This window comes from Rhamphochromis sp. 'chilingali' (assembly GCF_963969265.1).
Source record: "Rhamphochromis sp. 'chilingali' genome assembly, chromosome: 2".
Taxonomy (NCBI): domain Eukaryota; kingdom Metazoa; phylum Chordata; class Actinopteri; order Cichliformes; family Cichlidae; genus Rhamphochromis; species Rhamphochromis sp. 'chilingali'.
The window spans coordinates 15,198,502-15,216,003 of NC_137930.1; the positions used below are offsets into that span (position 1 = coordinate 15,198,502).

General features: G+C 41.1%; 1 protein-coding gene across 3 annotated transcripts; it reads right to left on the reverse strand.

Annotated features, from left to right (window-relative positions):
* Positions 1-3,092: 3,092 nt before the first annotated feature.
* Positions 3,093-16,960, reverse strand: arid6 (AT-rich interaction domain 6). Of its 3 annotated transcripts, none has more exons than XM_080874577.1 (6): positions 16,697-16,960; positions 6,790-6,946; positions 6,071-6,123; positions 5,744-5,841; positions 5,491-5,656; positions 3,093-5,013 (listed from the first exon to the last, which is right to left on the reverse strand). In XM_080874577.1, exons 2-6 carry the CDS (start codon positions 6,932-6,934, stop codon positions 3,688-3,690), a joined length of 1,788 nt encoding a protein of 595 aa, XP_080730703.1. In that variant the 5' UTR covers positions 6,935-6,946; positions 16,697-16,960; the 3' UTR covers positions 3,093-3,687. The 3 variants fall into 3 exon arrangements, with proteins under 3 accessions (XP_080730703.1, XP_080730701.1, XP_080730702.1); XM_080874575.1 differs by lacking the exon at positions 16,697-16,960 and adding an exon at positions 7,391-7,908 and having other exon boundaries at positions 3,095-5,013; XM_080874576.1 differs by lacking the exon at positions 16,697-16,960 and adding an exon at positions 7,391-7,907 and having other exon boundaries at positions 3,096-5,010.
* Between the last annotated feature and the right edge of the window lie 542 nt (positions 16,961-17,502).

Here is a 17,502-nt window from a genome sequence, read left to right on the forward strand (position 1 = left end):
AATTCTGAAATATTCTGCACCTAATGAGGTTGCATAACAATTTAATCAGTTAGGTAATAGACATAAGGTAGATGTATCTTTTTTAAATAACAAAACACAAAAAAGAATGGTATTTTCTATATATTAATTTATTCTTCTTTGTTCTTTCAAAGATACTTTATACAAAGTATAAACATGTGCAAAGTGCAGGCATTTTTTATTTGCACCACTGAAACCCATTTTAATATACTTGAGCAGAATTATTATTTCTTTAACTTATTTTGTGGCGTATCGTAAATATGTAACATTCATGTCATTGTTTAAAAGAATTAATTTGGATTTTTGTAATACATATTAACCTGTACTGCATTACGATCACAATAATACAAATATACAACTTTAGTGATTTGTGTGCAAATTTGTGCATTGCGTTGAAAATACACAACAAGTTAACCTAAAAGAACTCGGTGGATGTAGTAGAAATTTTAATGGCTTGTTAACCGGACCCCACGCTGCACCCCTTTAAAGTTTGATCAGTTTGATCAGAATTCGTTCAAATCTTTTTGAGCTGTCGTTCTTACAAACAGAATGACATGCACACAAACTATACCAAAAATGTAACAGACAAACACACACACACAAAAAAAACCAAAAAAACCCCCCACTTGGACTTACTTGGAAAACAAGACAAACTGACATCCTTGTGACAGTAATCTAGCAAATAACCTGCGCTTATTCTTGTAAGTGAAGCAACCATATCCTCATACCAGCAGATCATCTGATAAGAAACTTGCAGTTGGAGTTGTGGTTTCAAGACCCATTTGTTGAAATCACTTCAGCTGCCAAGAGGGTGTGATGCTTTGGTACATAATGGAAATATTAATGGGTGAGGGAGAGGGAGGATGATTTTTCATGTCAATTTATCATCCAGACACCTATATTACCCAACAGAGATAAGGTGCATTAGATGGCAACTGTTTTGTTTTCTTTGATTGATTCTTTTTTTTGTGTTGTCCCATTTTTTTACAGTTATTGATCACCCTGCCAAGTACACTGGGAAAGAGCGAAACACACTTCTCAGCAGCCCAATTCTGGTTACCTTGCCCGGTCAAGGAGTTGGAGAAGGACATGATAATTGGTGGTCTTTCATGATTTGGAAGGTCACCAGAATTACTCAACTGTGCTTACTTTTTCATGCTACTCCTGAATGAATCCAAACTGTTTATCCAACAACAATAGCTAGCAATTTTTGGAGTCAAGGTGATATAATGAGATTCCACTCTAATTTTGATTCCATTTACCTTGGCCCCTTATCTTTAGTTACTGTGATAAACATGAAAATATCCATTTATTAGGCACCCACTGGGATAAAATCATGTCTCACTAATTTGAGTATCATGTGCAGCAACATGTGCATTTATATTTTCACCTGGTTTTATTGTTACACAAGAAGACATGCGTTAAATTTTAGTTGTACTAATGTGGATTAACAATAGCATTCTGCTATTATAGAAAATAGCAGAAGTAGTCTGGCATATTTCTACTGAGTCATAAGGCAAATACTCTAGGAGGAAAATCTTTTTACTGTAAATCAAGAGCACACCTTGCATTGTCTACAGATATTTTTCACTGATGTTATGCTTGTTTTGGCCACACCTCTTGGAAGTATATAAAACTCTACACTTCCAGTCAACATCCTGTGGAACGAGAAAAAGGTAATTAGTATTCGTGGAGAAAGCAGGTAGGAATCAGAGAAGGGTTTCTCAGAAGTTTGTCACTGGGTGTGCCTTAATGCTAAAGAGGACGTGTGAGAATGCAATAAGCGATTAGCGCTAATCTAATCTGTTATCTGGAGATGCCAAGGATGCACAGAATCCTTCGAGGCCTCACGTCATGATCAGGAATTGCTAAAATCTTATCTTATGTTAAGTATTGTGTTTTAGTATTTTGTTTTCGTCTTGCTTTGTGAAAAAAGAAACTTGAAAATTCATGGATGACAAAAACAATTACATATTGTTAAAAAATATAATTTTGATTACAGAGCTTGAGCATACTGGTAGATAACAATTAGAGATAAGACATTATTTTGGTAATGTTTATTTATGGCAATTGTGACATGAACCTTACACTGGATGGTGGTCTAATAAATTTGTTGAGCTCTGTATGTTATCATAAAGAACTTTTAAACAATTTGTAAATGTAAAGCTAAAAATACACTGTGTGCTTTATTTGAATTAATACAAATTTCCTTATAAATTATGAATCTGAAAGTGAACTTTTGAGATAACTTAGTTTGTTCTTGATGCCAGTGCACACGTTTGAGGATGTGAAGCACAGTGCGTTCCACTCTTTAAATAGAATATGTGTAACACGGAAGCACTAAATTACATTTGGCTCGAGGGTTTCCTGGGCTAGTACTCCTGTCAACAGCTTTTACATAAGAAAAAAGCTATTTTTGATCAACCTGTCCAGGGTGTACTCTGCCTCTTGGCCTATGACAGCTGGGCTAGTCTCTGACCCTGGGTAATTGGAAGAAAATGGATAAATGGATAGACAACACGCGAGTATTATATGATTATTTTAACCCATACAAAGGCCCGGGTTAAGCAATACTGTGCTGTGTAGTGACAGTCAAATTCCTGTCTGAACATGTCACATGTCTCTCAGGCACCGTTGGGTTTTTTCTTTTTTCAAGCATTTTGAAATGTCAAAAATGCATTTAGGGGAAATAAAAAGAAAAAAACAAAACAAACCAAGGAAACATTAGGATCAACTTTGATCTACTCAGTATTGTTCCCACTGTTAAGCACTGTTCAAAAAAAATAATAAAATAAAATAAAATTTAATCATAATAGATTTCGCAGCACTTTTGTGATGTTAATTAGCAATTTGCACGTAATAAATTAACGTCTAAGTTTACTGCAGTGGGAGTGTCGCTTCTTTCTCAATGTGGTTGTCAAACCTTAAAATTCCACGCTTTCAATCAAAGAGTAGTAATTACATAAATAAAAATTAAAAGAGATACTGAGCTGCCTATGTATCATTCAGGCATGACAAATAAAAACAATGCTCACTAAAGGACAACTGACGTATCTTCTTTTCACTAAAGTGAAAACACGTCTTTTATTCTACTGCAACTATGAAAATAAAAGGAACAAGTAAATGTCACATTTGGATAGTGAAGTTCAGATATAGCATCATGCTTTAAAAACAAGTGAAAAAAGAGGATTAAGAGAAATGATTCACAAAATGAAAGGATAAAATAGTGTTCACTACATGTAAATGTGTAGAGCGTTGCAGTTATAGCTTACACATCTTTCAAAAATAAAACTGTCTCCAGATGGGAAAGGTTTACAAAAAGAATTTATTGTTTCAACAGATTAATTTCACAATATAACTGGTGTAAAACAAAGCCTCTATTAACAAATAGAAAAAATAATCTACTTCATGTGCTTTAAACAAGATTGCACAACAATGAGACTGAAGTGTTAAATGCAATCAACATTTCAGTGCAGAACACAAAAATAGCGCAGATTATCTTTAAATCAAGCAGATTTGAATGGTTGCTTGTATTCCTTTTTTGTGTTCAGCTGATACAAATTGATTGGAAATTAACCTGAAGTATATTCAAAATATAGAGCTATAATATGAGCATGAGCCAGCTTTAACATGGTGTTGGTGTGTTTGTGGTATTGTCTTAACTGGTCTCTACAATGAGTTTGAGATGATTTTTTTCAGCTTCATGACTTCTTCAGTGGTGAGCTGAAAGAGAGGAGCAGAGCTGGAATTGACCATGAGCATAGCTGAAGGCTCCGTCTCCGCCTGCTGCTTCCCTCCCTGGACACCTGCGTAGAATTTATAAGAAAAGTCTTGGTGAGTCCTGGGGGGACTAGGGTCGCTCTCCACTTCAATGGATGACTGGGTCTCTCTCTTATGGGCACCCCAGAAATTGGGTGACTTGGAGTTGTATGACTTATTAATATCCTGCTGATCTTCTGACAAGACATCCTGGTTTACTGCATTTTTCAAAATGGCACCTGAAGGCAAAGGCTTGTAACTCATGAATTGGTTTTGGATTTTATTGTTGTGACTGAGGTTTGGCACATTTCTGAATGTTAGATCGTCAGCAGAACTCTGGCGTTGGGGATTTGTGTGAAATGTCAGTTTGGTAGGGAAAGTGTTTGCGTTAGGCCAATTCCTTTCTGCAGGGTGTCCTTCCTGAGTAGGCTGAGGAACCTTACTTTCATGCATCATTGCTGAGGACTTGCACATCTTGAGCAATTTATGAAACACTGACAGGGGTAACTCAATTTCCATTTTGCCATCCTTCTCTTGAGGGAGACTGGACAGTATTTGGCTAAGATTGAGCCCCATCACTTCTGGAATCACTTTTGTCTCTTCTTTTGGCGTGACTGCAAGGTCTGTGTTTGGAGAACAGGGTTTTTGTGCCACTGCAGCAGCCTCTGTTCCCAGTGGCAGAGCAGAGTCATATATGGGTCTGCTTGAGGGTGCCGTAATATCGACATCAATAACTTGTTCCTCCTGTGCTTTCATGGTATAAGGAGAGGGTGCAACTCCATCACTTGACTCCCCATCTTGTGTCTCAGAGCCTTCATTTGTCAGAGCCCCAGTATGATGATGGGCATATAGTGTGGATGGTTTGTTCAAAAACTTTGGGTTCTTGCTGGCTGAAGGTGGAGCAAATGATGAAACAGGGTTGTTGCTGATGTCCCGGCCTGATGATTTAACGCTGAGGTTCAGGGGCTCAGCCAGTCCGGATGAGGTCTTGTACCGCTCAGCCAGGTAACGCAAGTGCTCTAATGGTTCCTTCACCCTCTCTGTTGAGTTTACACAAGGTTGACTGTAAGGGAATTGGGGCTTGGGAGCAGGTGGGTGTTGTGTGGCCAATATTGAGGGGGGCATAGGGATGTAGGGAGGCAGAACTGTGGGGCTTGACTGATAGTAGGGAGGGTAGTGGACAGACAGAGGGAAGAGATTTCCGTGTTGGTCTGTCTGGAGGTTATGAGGGTTCTGCTGGAGAAAAACACAACAGTTCATCAGGTGTTTGAAGAGAAGTTATGGAGCTACATAAGAAAGTAATTCCACTCTCATTCCTGCTTGATAAAAATTACACAGTGTTGCTGTTAGCCTGATAGTTGTTCATTATTTTCTTTATGCCTTCACTTTAACAAGGCTTTGGCACCTGTTACATATTTTCAGTACAATCCATGAGGTTCTTAACTTCCTATGTAACCCATTCTTCAAAAAAACAAAACAAAACCCCCATAAATTTCCTTCAATGTAATGATTTATTTATTGTGTTTTAAAGATAAAATATTTAACTAACAATGAAAGGTTTTCTAAATAGCAACAAGAGTAAATTGTTCAATATGGAATACTTTTTCATTTAATATAATAAATAATATTTCTATAATTTTAATCAATGCAAAGCAATAAATCAATTTTGTTATAATTTTTTGTGTGTGTATGTCAGTAAAAACCAATACCAACCTGATACACTGGTATGGATACCAGCCTGCGTTTCGCTGGTCTCTGGACACCGTCGTCTTCTTCTTTACTGTAGCCGGCAACAAAGTGGAATGGCTTTAGCTGATGATGAGGCATCATGGACCTGATGGAAATGCCTTTCACGTGGCATTCATAGGGCAGCAGCAGCCTACACAAATAAAAAAAAAGGATCAGATAAAGACAATATAACACCCATTCACAGCCAGATGGACGGACAGGCATAATTTGAACTTACTTCTCGTAGTGTCTGCGGGTGCAGGTGGCTGCGCTTGTACTTCGAGGGTTTCCACCAAGTGTATTGTAAACCTGTTTCCACAATTGCTGAGCAGTCACCTAGAGTAATACAAAAGTGTGACTGTGAGTTTTGACATCTTAGCAATATTATTTTTACTGCAAGCTTAATTGAAAATACCTTTAATATAATACTACTATACTATAATACTAACTTACTATTACAATGACAATATTACTATTATTATTATTATTATTATTAATGATAATAATAATAGCCATCATGATCATCAAAATTATTCTCATAATAACGAGATTATTCGATTATTACCTGGTGGTAGCCGCCCAAGTCATTGACAGTTTTGAACATCACAAATAAATCAACTGAAAAAAGGAGAGACATACATGTTAAAATAAAATTGACACAGTTGCAAATTTAGGAATATTAATTTCACTAGAAACCCTTTAAAAAAAATTACTTTCACAAAACATTTAATAACTGAGAACTAAATATCACAGTTTCTCGGAGCTGAAGCTAATAGCAGTGGTTTGCTTTAGCACTTGTTTTAAAACAGAATGAAGAAACTGTAGCAAGAAGAACATGTTCTTCATGGCATCTTCATAGCATTTAAAGAAAAGGCATTTATGATGGATGAATTTTAAAGAAACTGGATTCGATAATTGTAATAATTCATCTTTGTTCAATGACCTGATGAATAATTTAACAAATATTTATATCTTGATTACTAGCTCAAAATTTAACCCAAAGTTACATCTACAAACATTAGGAAAGAGAAGCAAATTGCAAATCAAGCATAGTTTTACAGATGTTTCCTTTACTCTTGTCGCTACTACTGATTTATTGGTAGGTTCTCTATCAAAACATGTTGTACAGACACATTTCCTTTTTGAAATATTAAAAATATTTCTAATGAGAATATAACATACTTTCTAAAGTGTTTATACATTATTTTTTCTCACATTAAACAACAGTGAATTAACACATTCTTGAGCTGTGAATCCAAATGTGCTGTAATAGATAATATTTACTTTGTTTGAAGCCCAGATGTGGGATCCTTTCTATTGGTGTTTCTCTCTTCTTCATAAAAAGGTAGAGATTTTTGAGAAAGTGTTCCTCTGTGATCTCCTCCACCAGTTCTTTGGTTTTCTCCTCTTTGAATTCATTGTGTGCCATGTTCACTTGTTCCTGGAAATGCAGTTAACAGGAGAAAATATTTTATGCTGTGAACTTTTTATATTTGTGTGTTATTTATGTGAAATATGATAAACACCTCTATGTGAGGTTCCTGAGTGACAATGCCGAATCATCAGGACTAATGATCCCCAAATACATTCCAATTTCTGATTATATATCAGAGGTTAATTATGTTTGCACTTAACTCAGTAAAATAAAACTCGTCCCCTCAGATTTGCTATTTTTGTCCCATTAATATGCGATCTAAAGGGTTGCCAGTGCTCTCCTACTATATCGTCGCATTGCTTGTTTTCTCTGACAAATACACAACGGCTCTACCACAAAGGTGACTAGAGACTGAAAAATACTAAATGATGAATACTTTTTAAAACGATTTTTTAAATGCAGTTATAGGGTGACTATTTGTAGGATTCTATCAGAAATATTGTTACTCACCTGTGTTTCCATTAAGAGAACAAGGATAGGTAAGATTATTTCATTGGCCAAATACACCAGAGAAAAAGCTGTCTGCTACTACTCGATTATAGTGGTTTGTACTCTCTCCAGATGATTTGAAACAAACAAAGATCGCTGCTGCTAGTCTGTTGTCGTGTCAGTCATGAACTTATCTCCAGTGCCTGTGTGACAATGTGAGAAACTAGGAGTGAGGGTGTTTACTCTAACGTCTTTGTGCTGAGATTTCTATCGTCAAACCAGTTCAACTTGCTCTTCAGCATGCGCCCGAAAACCGTGTACTCCTGTCAAATGCCTCACATATTGGTAGAATAATGAGGAAACCAGTGGAAATTATTGGAAATTATAAAAAGGTCCCTGAACAATAACACACTGCTCAAAAAAATGTAAAGAAACTAAATTAATAATTTAAAGTAAAAAACCAAAAAAAAAAGGATGCAGCAGGCTAGTCTGTTTTGCAAAAATATCACTGCAGCAACTCAAAATAGTACTCAGTAGTTTTTCTAGCCCCCACGTGCCTTGTATGCATGTTTGATAGTGTTTGTGCATGCTCCTAATGAGACGATGATGGTGTCCCATGGGATCTCCTCCCAGGTCTGTCCAGGACATCACTGAGGTCCTGGACAATCTGAGGTGCAACATCAGATGGACCGAAACATAGTGTCCCAGATGTGTTGGATATAGGCCAGATGAGTGTGGGGGCTCATTAGTGGTGTAAATTTAAAGCACCCACTGCCCCAACGAAAAGACTGACAATGGCTTCAAGGATTTCAACTTGAAATCAGCTCTGTGCGTTATGCCCATAATGGAGACATAATCTCCAAATAAAAAATGCTTACAAAGCCAAACAATCTCTAGACAATCACAGATCACACCACCAACCCGGTCATCCTGAACAATGTTACAGACAGCATAACGTTCTCCATGACTTCACCAGACCCTTTCAGGTCTGTCACATGTGCTCAGGGAGAACCTGCACTCATCTGTGAAAAGCACAGGGCACTAGTGATGTGCGATACACTGATTTCCTTTCCGATCCGATACCAAGTAAAATTCAGGGTGGTATCGGCGATACTGATCCGATACCGATACTCTGTACAAAAACTTAATGTTTCATTATATTACATAATACAATATATAATTGTATTATGTAATTGTAATAATAACATAACCATATTGCTTCATAATGATTAGAGGACATCAGACAACTTGTTTTTATTGCTTAATAATGCAGAATAATCATATAGAAATAAAAAAAAAACCTGAAGTTGTGAGCTATTTGAACATGTTGCCTGCCTGCAGCACTATGAACTCCGCGAGAGACGTCTGTCTCGCCCTAGCAGCACCTGCCCTTCTCATCCTCTTCAGTTCGCCTCAACATAAGCTCATCATATTCTGTGATATGATTTACTCCGAGGTGTTTGACGAGGTCAGTGGTGTTGCCACAACACCTCACTGTCTTGCCACATATATCACAAACTGCGTCTTGGCTGTTTGTGGAGGCAAAACATGACTTTGTTTGCGCTCAGCCATTGTTGTAAGTGTGCACGCCAGGGGCTGTGACACATTTATACAGCTGTATTTCGCATATGACTATGAAAGGCGTAAGAGGAAGTAGTTCCTTCCAAATTAGACGATCCGAATGATATAGTTTCTTTCCACTGCGTTCATTTTAATGGAAAAACTACAAATTTACTCCAGAGTACTAAAATATCGATATTATAATATGAGAATCGATTCTAGAACATAAATTGCTGGTATCGGAAGAATCGAACCGCACACCACTACAGGGCACCAGTGGTGAACCTGCCAATTCTGGTATTCTGTGGTAAATGCCAGTTAGACTTCATGGTGCCCAGCAGTGAGCACAGTGCCCGGCAGAAGAAATGGGCTCCCAGGCCACCCTCATGAAGACTGTTTTTGATTGTTTTGTCAGAGAGATTCACCCCACCGTTCTGCTCATCAGATATTTTTTTTTTTGCTCTGACAGAGCTCATCCTGTTCCCTCTTGCACAAAGGAGCAGATGGGTTAAGTACCCTCTACAGTCCTTGTCCAGCTCTCTTACAAACCCTGTAATACAACATATTGATGTGGCATCTTGGAGGAGTTGGACTACCTCTGCAACCTCTGTAGGGTCCAGGCATCGCTTCATGCTACACTGTTAAAAAAAATATCTTAAAAAAAACGGTAATATTCCGGGAGCTGGGTCGCCAAAATACTACTGTAAAATCACAGAAAATAACTTTCTCATAAAAATACGGTTATTTCCAGTAATGACAATACAGTTTGTTGCGCTAATTTTACATGGGATTCTGCCTTTTCCAAGTGCTTTTAGGCATTAAATTAGGAACATTTTAACGTGACCAAACAATAAAAATAACCTAAAAACAATGTCAATGAATGTGGCAATATGAATCATAATATGTAAATGTACAGAAATATACAGTTAACAGTTGGTTTAAATAATAATGGATTGCATGCCCTGGGACAGACTGACAGAGGCGAGGCTGCCATATCGCACCATTGGCCCCTCTGGCCATCACCAGTAGGCGAAGAGTCTTGACCACGGACACAATACCGAGAGTGTCCGAGCCGGGCCTCGAACTGGCAACCTTCTGATCACAAGGCGAACTGCCAACTCTTGAGCCACGATCGCCCTAAATAGCAATGATAATAATAGAGTGGGGCAAAAAAGTATTTAGTCAGCCATCGATTGTGCAAGTTCCCCCACGTAAAATGATGACAGAGGTCAGTAATTTGCACCAGAGGTACACTTCAACTGTGAGAGACAGAATGTGAAAAAAAAATCCATGAATTCACATGGTAGGATTTGTAAAGAATTTATTTGTAAATTAGGGTGGAAAATAAGTATTTGGTCACCTCAAACAAGGAAAATCTCTGGCTCTCACAGACCTGTAACGTCTTCTGTAAGAAGCTTTTCTGTCCCCCACTCGTTACCTGTATGAATGGCACCTGTTTGAACTCATCATCTGTATAAAAGACACCTGTCCACAGCCGCAAACAGTCAGACTCCAAACTCCGCCATGGCCAAGACCAAAGAGCTTTCGAAGGACACCAGGAAAAGTATTGTAGACCTGCACCAGACTGGGAAAAGTGAATCTACAATAGGCAAGCAGCTTGGTGTGAAAAAATCAACTGTGGGAGCAATCATCAGAAAATGGAAGACATACAAGACCACTGATAATCTCCCTCGATCTGGGGCTCCACGCAAGATCTCATCCCGTGGGGTCAAAATGATCATGAGAACGGTGAGCAAAGATCCCAGAACCACACGGGGGGACCTGGTGAATGACCTGCAGAGAGCTGGGACCAAAGTAACAAAGGTCACCATCAGTAACACACTACAACGGCAGGGAATCAAATCCCGCAGTGCCAGACGTGTTCCGCTGCTGAAGCCAGTGCATGTCCAGGCCCGTCTGAAGTTTGCCAGAGAGCACATGGATGATACAGCAGAGGATTGGGAGAATGTCATGTGGTCAGATGAAACCAAAGTAGAACTTTTTGGTATAAACTCAACTCGTCGTGTTTGGAGGAAGAAGAATACTGAGTTGCATCCCAAGAACACCATACCTACTGTGAAGCATGGGGGTGGAAACATCATGCTATGGGGCTGTTTTTCTGCCAAGGGGACAGGACGACTGATCCGTGTTAAGGACAGAATGAATGGGGCCATGTATCGTGAGATTTTGAGCCAAAACCTCCTTCCATCAGTGAGAACTTTGAAGATGAAACGAGGCTGGGTCTTCCAACATGACAATGATCCAAAACACACCGCCCGGGCAACAAAGGAGTGGCACCGTAAGAAGCATTTGAAAGTCCTGGAGTGGCCTAGCCAGTCTCCAGACCTCAACCCCATAGAAAATCTGTGGCGGGAGTTTAAAGTCCGTGTTGCTCGGCGACAGCCCCAAAACATCACTGCTCTCGAGAAGATCTGCATGGAGGATACACCAGACAAAGGCAATACACCAGACAAAGGCAATACACCAGACAAAGGCAATACACCAGACAATTACATCCACGCTCTTTGGTTCTGTCCACCAGTGCAAAAGTTTTGGCGCGAGATATGTGAAGACTTATCAAAATGTCTGAAATGTAACATTCCAACCTCCCCCTTAGTGTGTTTGTTGGGCAGCTTAGATAATGTCACTTCAGAAAAGAATATAGCCCATATGATCTTCACTGCCCTATGCATAGCCAAGAAAACAGTCCTCATGAACTGGAAAAATAAAAATAATCTTAATTCTAACCAATATAGAAATTATCTATTAGATTACATTAGTCTTGACACAGCCTCTGCCACCACATTAGATCAATTGCTCTGGGCCCCTTTTATCAGCTCCATCACCTAGTGGGGGTGGGGGGGTCATAGTTTGGTCCCGCCTTCACTGTTGTGATTGGTGAGGGGGTAGGGACAGGCTTAGGGCGTCGGGGGGTTCCCCGGAGGCATCTTCCTTGGGGGGCTCAACCCGGGGTAGCGGTCACGTCCGGTTGAGGGCTCTGTTGGCTCTCAGGTGACTGTTTCCTCGCGGCTGCGTGCAGCGGGGCTAGGGGAGGGTCTGTGCTGACGGACGTGGGTTACTGACCTGGCAACCTGGCTGCCCCTGGGTGGGTCCGGGATGGGCGTGAGGTTTTGGGGGCGCTCCGTCTCTGGGCTGGGGCCCGGGCCGGGCCTCGGGGGCTCGGGTCCTGGTTGGTGTGTTGCCGGGGTTGTGGGCGGGTGGGTGCATGGGGGCCCGGCCCTGGAGCAGGGTGCCGCCGGTGCATCGAGCCGCCTGGGGGGCTCTTCAACTGGTGGGGGGGATGGTCACATCTTGCAGGAGCTTTCTTCTCTCAGGAACTCTCTGCAGGAGGGGGAGATACAGGAGAGGTGGAGGAAGATCTCAGCCTGGGCGTTTACCGTCTTATGTAGTCTGGAAGATGTGTGGTTGGTGGGGTGGGTGCAGTTTTCTCTGTGGTGGGGTTGGGTGGACTGTCCAGGGCTCTGTGGAGCCGGGGGGCGCTACTGCACTGGGCCCCGGTCTGATGGGCCTGGGCCCCCCTTCCCTGGCGGGTCGCGGAGGGTGGGAGTGCCTACTGGGGTCAGCGGGGGAGCTGGCCCCAGGGAGGGGTTACCTGCCCCTCCCTTCCTTCCCTCCCCATCTCCAGCTGCCTCCCTCTTCCCGCTCCTCCACAACCACCCACACATGCAGGGCCTTGGAGTGGGGGTATGTCACCAGGGTGCAGAGGAGGCTACCCCCCCCCCCCCCCTGTCCCCTTCTGGCTGCCTCTGCCTCAATTTTATCCCACAACTTAGACATTCACATTATTCACACTCTCATTACACATACATATAGGATCTTGGGGGTGGGCACAATCACGGAGTCCAAATCACCATCAGGGTGTATACCTCACCCCTGACGTCGTTGCCCACCTCTCAATTTTAAATACACTTAGTCATTGAGGGTTAGCAGGAGGGACTATGCGCTTACCTGCTGCTCCTTGGCAGGTAGCTCCATGCCCTCCTGGGTTTTAATTGCACCTTAGAACACATATGCATCAACACTACAATGAGCGGGTGGAGGGAGGTTTGGAGTCTTCTCCCACCCCCATTCTCTGCGGCCTGCTGGAGCGGGAGGGCTAGTAGGAGGAGTTGGCCGTCCGACTGCGGTCTGGGGTGTGGGGCCTCCCTGCTGCTGCGGAGTCGGGGTGGTCTGCCTCTCCCCACCGCAGGGAAAAGGGTAACACCACCTGGGTCTGGGTGCAATTCCCCCCTCCAGGGGCAAGGGTACCTAGACCCGGTTTGTAGAGTACGCTTGGGGAGTGTGATTGTGTGTACAGCGTCTCTTTATGTCTGTCTCCACGTTGGTTGAGTGTGGAGTGAGTGCATATGAGAGCATGAGGGTGGGAATGGATGTTTGTGTCTGTGTGTGCCTGTATGTCTGTGTCTATATGTCAGGTTGGGTATCAGACGCCACCTCTCTGGGGACACCTCAGGCCCTCCAAGGTTTGGAGGCCTATCTCCACCCACCACCACTTCCCCTGCCGGTGGCGGACTCCCTCAGGTGTCGGTGTGTTGGTGGTTCTTTGTGTCTGGGGGTGGGCGTCCGGGTGCACACCGGCTCACTCCTTGGCGGCCGCTTGTCGGGGCCTGGGGCCTGGGGCTCGCTCGGGCCCCTTTGGAGGTGGGGTGCCCCCGGCCTCTCGGCCTAGGGCTCGGTCACTCAGGCGCAGCTGGGGGCCGGCGGAGCTCACGGGCGCGTCACTGCAACTCCCCCTGACTTCTGCTCCGCGGCTGCTGGGCGAGCCCTCATCTGGGACTCTCCTCAGCTCTTACTGGGACAGTGGCGCGGCTGCCCCTCTGTTGGTCTTCCATGGTCTCTTGTGTTCTGGGGGCCTCTGGATGTCTGGAGTTTTGATCTCCTCCATACCCGCTTCACACCCTGGAGGACGGGGCTGTGGCCCCCCCACACTCCCTAGCAGATCATTACATGGAGAAACCTTTGGAATGCAAGCATGCTGATCCACACAGGTATGCACACATGGGTATTCACAGACGCGGACTAAAGCTTTCTTGGCTGCTGCCTCAAAGCACACTGTGCGCTGTCTATCTTGCGTGCTGCACAATATCGTTTATTACTTAGTAAATACTGATATCTATGACTAGCTAGTTTATTGTGATGGTGCTTTGTTTTCTCTATTATTATGTTGCTCTTTGTTGTTTGCTGTCTACTCTGTTTGTTTTTGTTTGTTTGTTTGTTTGTTTTTTCTTCTCCATACAGGTGACCCAGGAGTTTTTTTTTTTTTTCTCTCTCTTCCCCCCCCTTCTCACCGTCTCTTCTCCCCTTTGGTTTTCTTTCTTTCTCTCCCCCTCTCTCTCTCATTCATTCCCCCTGTCCTATTTATTAAAAAAAAAAAAAATGACAAAGGATGAACTGAAGCTCTGCCATCACGTAATGTCGCATACTGCTGTTTCTGATGTCATTTAGAAAAAAAAAACAAAAAAAAAAAACAAAAAAAAAACAAATCCTACCATGTGGATTCATGGATTTTTTTTTTCACATTCTGTCTCTCACAGTTGAAGTGTACCTCTGGTGCAAATTACTGACCTCTGTCATCATTTTAAGTGGGGGAACTTGCACAATCGGTGGCTGACTAAATACTTTTTTGCCCCACTGTACTTATGTGATGTAACACAAGCTTATAGGAATCATGTTATATACTTTTCCATGGCATTACATTTGAATTCAACAGTTCAATCTTTCAAATAATGGACAGATATTTGTGAAATCGTGATACATTTGTGAATCTGTATCTAAATATGCATATGTACAGACAGAAACATTTAATAATCATGAAAATTATGTTTTCTTACATTACAGTGATTTAACGTTAATTTACATTTGAAATGTGAAATCACAGTCTATTTACGTAACTTGATGATATTCTAGAAGAACAGAACAAAACTGTAAAATTCACAGTAAAATACTTTTACATTAGGATTTTTTCCTACAGTACAGCCATACCCGCGACCTTGTGGTTGTTATAGTTCACATTCATTGGCCGATGCTTAGCGTCATGTTATTATGTGTACCAACATCCAATGACATGTCACATTGTTTTCATGGCCACACCCTCACCCCAGGTGCAGAGGCCTATTTCTGTTCAGGAATGTTGTGAACACTTTGAGATTAATATTAATTGCAATTCCTACCTCTACATTTATTTTTTTATTTTTTAAAATATATAGTTAGCCGTGCAATGTTTTATATGGTTTTTTTTTAGTTTTTATTCCTATTAATTATATTTTCACTTGTTACCTCTGAATTATTGAATCAGACCTAGATGACATGAAATTTTCAGCAAAATTATAATTCAAATACTCCTTTAATTATTGATTATTCTCATTAATTTTCGATCATTTTATATATTTTTTCCATAGTATTACATTTGAATTTAACAGATCATTCTCTCACATAACAGACAAATATTTGTGAAATTATGATACATTTTTGAATGTATTTTTACAATCTAAATATGCATATGTACAAAAAAATATATGTACAAAAAAATATATGTAAAAAAACAAGTAAATTGTGTTTTACTGTATTTACAGTGATGTTATGTTATGCAAAATCTGTGACATGTAAAATCACAGTCTCCTTATGTAAATTTAATGATATTCTAGAAAGACAGTACAAAACTGTAGAATATACAGTAAGATACTTTGACATTTTTTGGAACAGTGTACTAGTAGTGACACTGACCCTAGCCAAATGCAAAACTACTGAAAAAACAGCCTGAAAAGATGAAGAGGAAAAAAACTTCAGTGACCTCCATCTGTAAAACCATTCCGGCTTTTGGGAGCTGTCACATTGTTGCCCCTCTAGCGCACCTGTTGTGAATTTCATTAACACCAAAGCAACTGAAACTGATTAACAACCCCTCTATTACTTAACTGGCCAGATCAGTGTTTCAGAAGTTGAACCGGCTCTTTCGGCTTGGCTCACTAAAAAGAGCCAGCTCTTTCGGCTCCGAACCGGCTCTTCAGGTTGTTTTGTTGCTTTAATTTATTTATTATTAACAATAATATAAAATTATGCACAAAAGCAACTAATAATGTAAAAAAAAGTGGTTTTATTTATATATGTTTACATATAAATATATGCGGTGGCCCCTAGAGACAAAGCACGTACAAACTCCAAAACACATTTCTAGCATGAACTGAACTTCCAAAACAGAGCTACTAGATCACTTAAATTACACAGTTGAAAGCATGTGTATTGTTTGTGTATTTATACACAAGCACTCATATATATTCAAATAATTAAAAAAAAAAAAGTTAATTTACCTGTTACTACCACACACCAAATCCGGTCGTTGGTACTTGCTGGCTTGTGTAGCCACCAGGTAACAAAAGCTCAACACTGCCCCTAGCATCCTGGAGCACTTCTGTTGTGTTTTGTACGTGTTTTGAGTTTTTATGTGCTTCTGAGTTTTTACGTGCTTCGGAGTTTGTACGTCCTTCGGAGTTCATACGTGTTTGTATGTGCTTTGTCTCTAGGGGGCACAGTAAATATACTTTTATTTATAAATGTTCAGCTTTTTCCTTTTAAACAAATTTAAAGTGAAACAACACAAAACACTGCAAACCACAACACAATTAAATATAAATTAAAATATGAAAACTAAAAGATGATGCATATTCTCTGTCATATGGGCCTGCATGACTAAACTTTCTGAATCCTTTATCATCTGCAACTGAAAATAGTTGTGGATGATTACTATACCTTTCTAATGTGACGTTGTTGTCCCTGGCTCTCCCCCCTCTTCTAGGGTTGCCAACCGTCCCTTAAAATACGGAATCGTCCCGTATTTCGAAACAAAAGTACACGTCCCGTATTGAGCTAATAAGGGACGCACTTTGTCCCGTAATACAGTGAGAATCAAAAGTAGTCTATAACTTTTAATGGAATTAACGCTTTGTTTGAAAACATAATTCCCAGCCCCTCTCCTGCTTTGTGACCAATGAGCTGACAGCACACTTATGACAATTCGAGTATGACAAGTCAGATTACCGCTCATCTCATTGGTCGAGGAAAGGTCGCTTACGGAGAAAATACCGGAAGACAACAGATGACCACAGCAACAAGCATGGCCAACAGGGAAACAAACGCCGACACTGCGGTGCAAGTCTCGGACGGCACACTGTGCGTCCATAAAATGAAGGTTATAACAGAAAATCTGTCGCTCGCTCTCTCTGTCTTTCACTCACACAGACACACCACCACATCAACTTTGCTAAATTGCTAATGAAAAACATTGATCAGGCAGCTGTGATTGAGCAGCAGTGTAAATCCAACTATTTTCACGGTTGTTGTGGTCGTGATAATTTTGTGATGCCACATGGAAAAGGCTCGGATGAGCTTTCCAAAGTTCTACAAGTTGTGCCTCCATCGCTTGTGTCCAGATCACACGCTGCACAGCTGTGCTGCAACGTCTTTTTCACCGACGTTTACGTGTTTGCGCGTGAGCAGCTGCGGTGACACCCTCACGAGCGATTGATGATCGGGAGCTGGTCGTGAGGTGTTAATCA

Excerpts from the sequence above, each read along its gene's own strand:
- arid6 (XM_080874575.1), bottom strand. Across the intron at positions 6,124-6,789 it reads ACATCTGGGCTTCAAACAAA|TTGATTTATTTGTGATGTTC; the intron begins GTAAATATTATC and ends TCCTTTTTTCAG. Across the intron at positions 5,657-5,743 it reads ACCCGCAGACACTACGAGAA|GCTGCTGCTGCCCTATGAAT; the intron begins GTAAGTTCAAAT and ends TTATTTGTGTAG.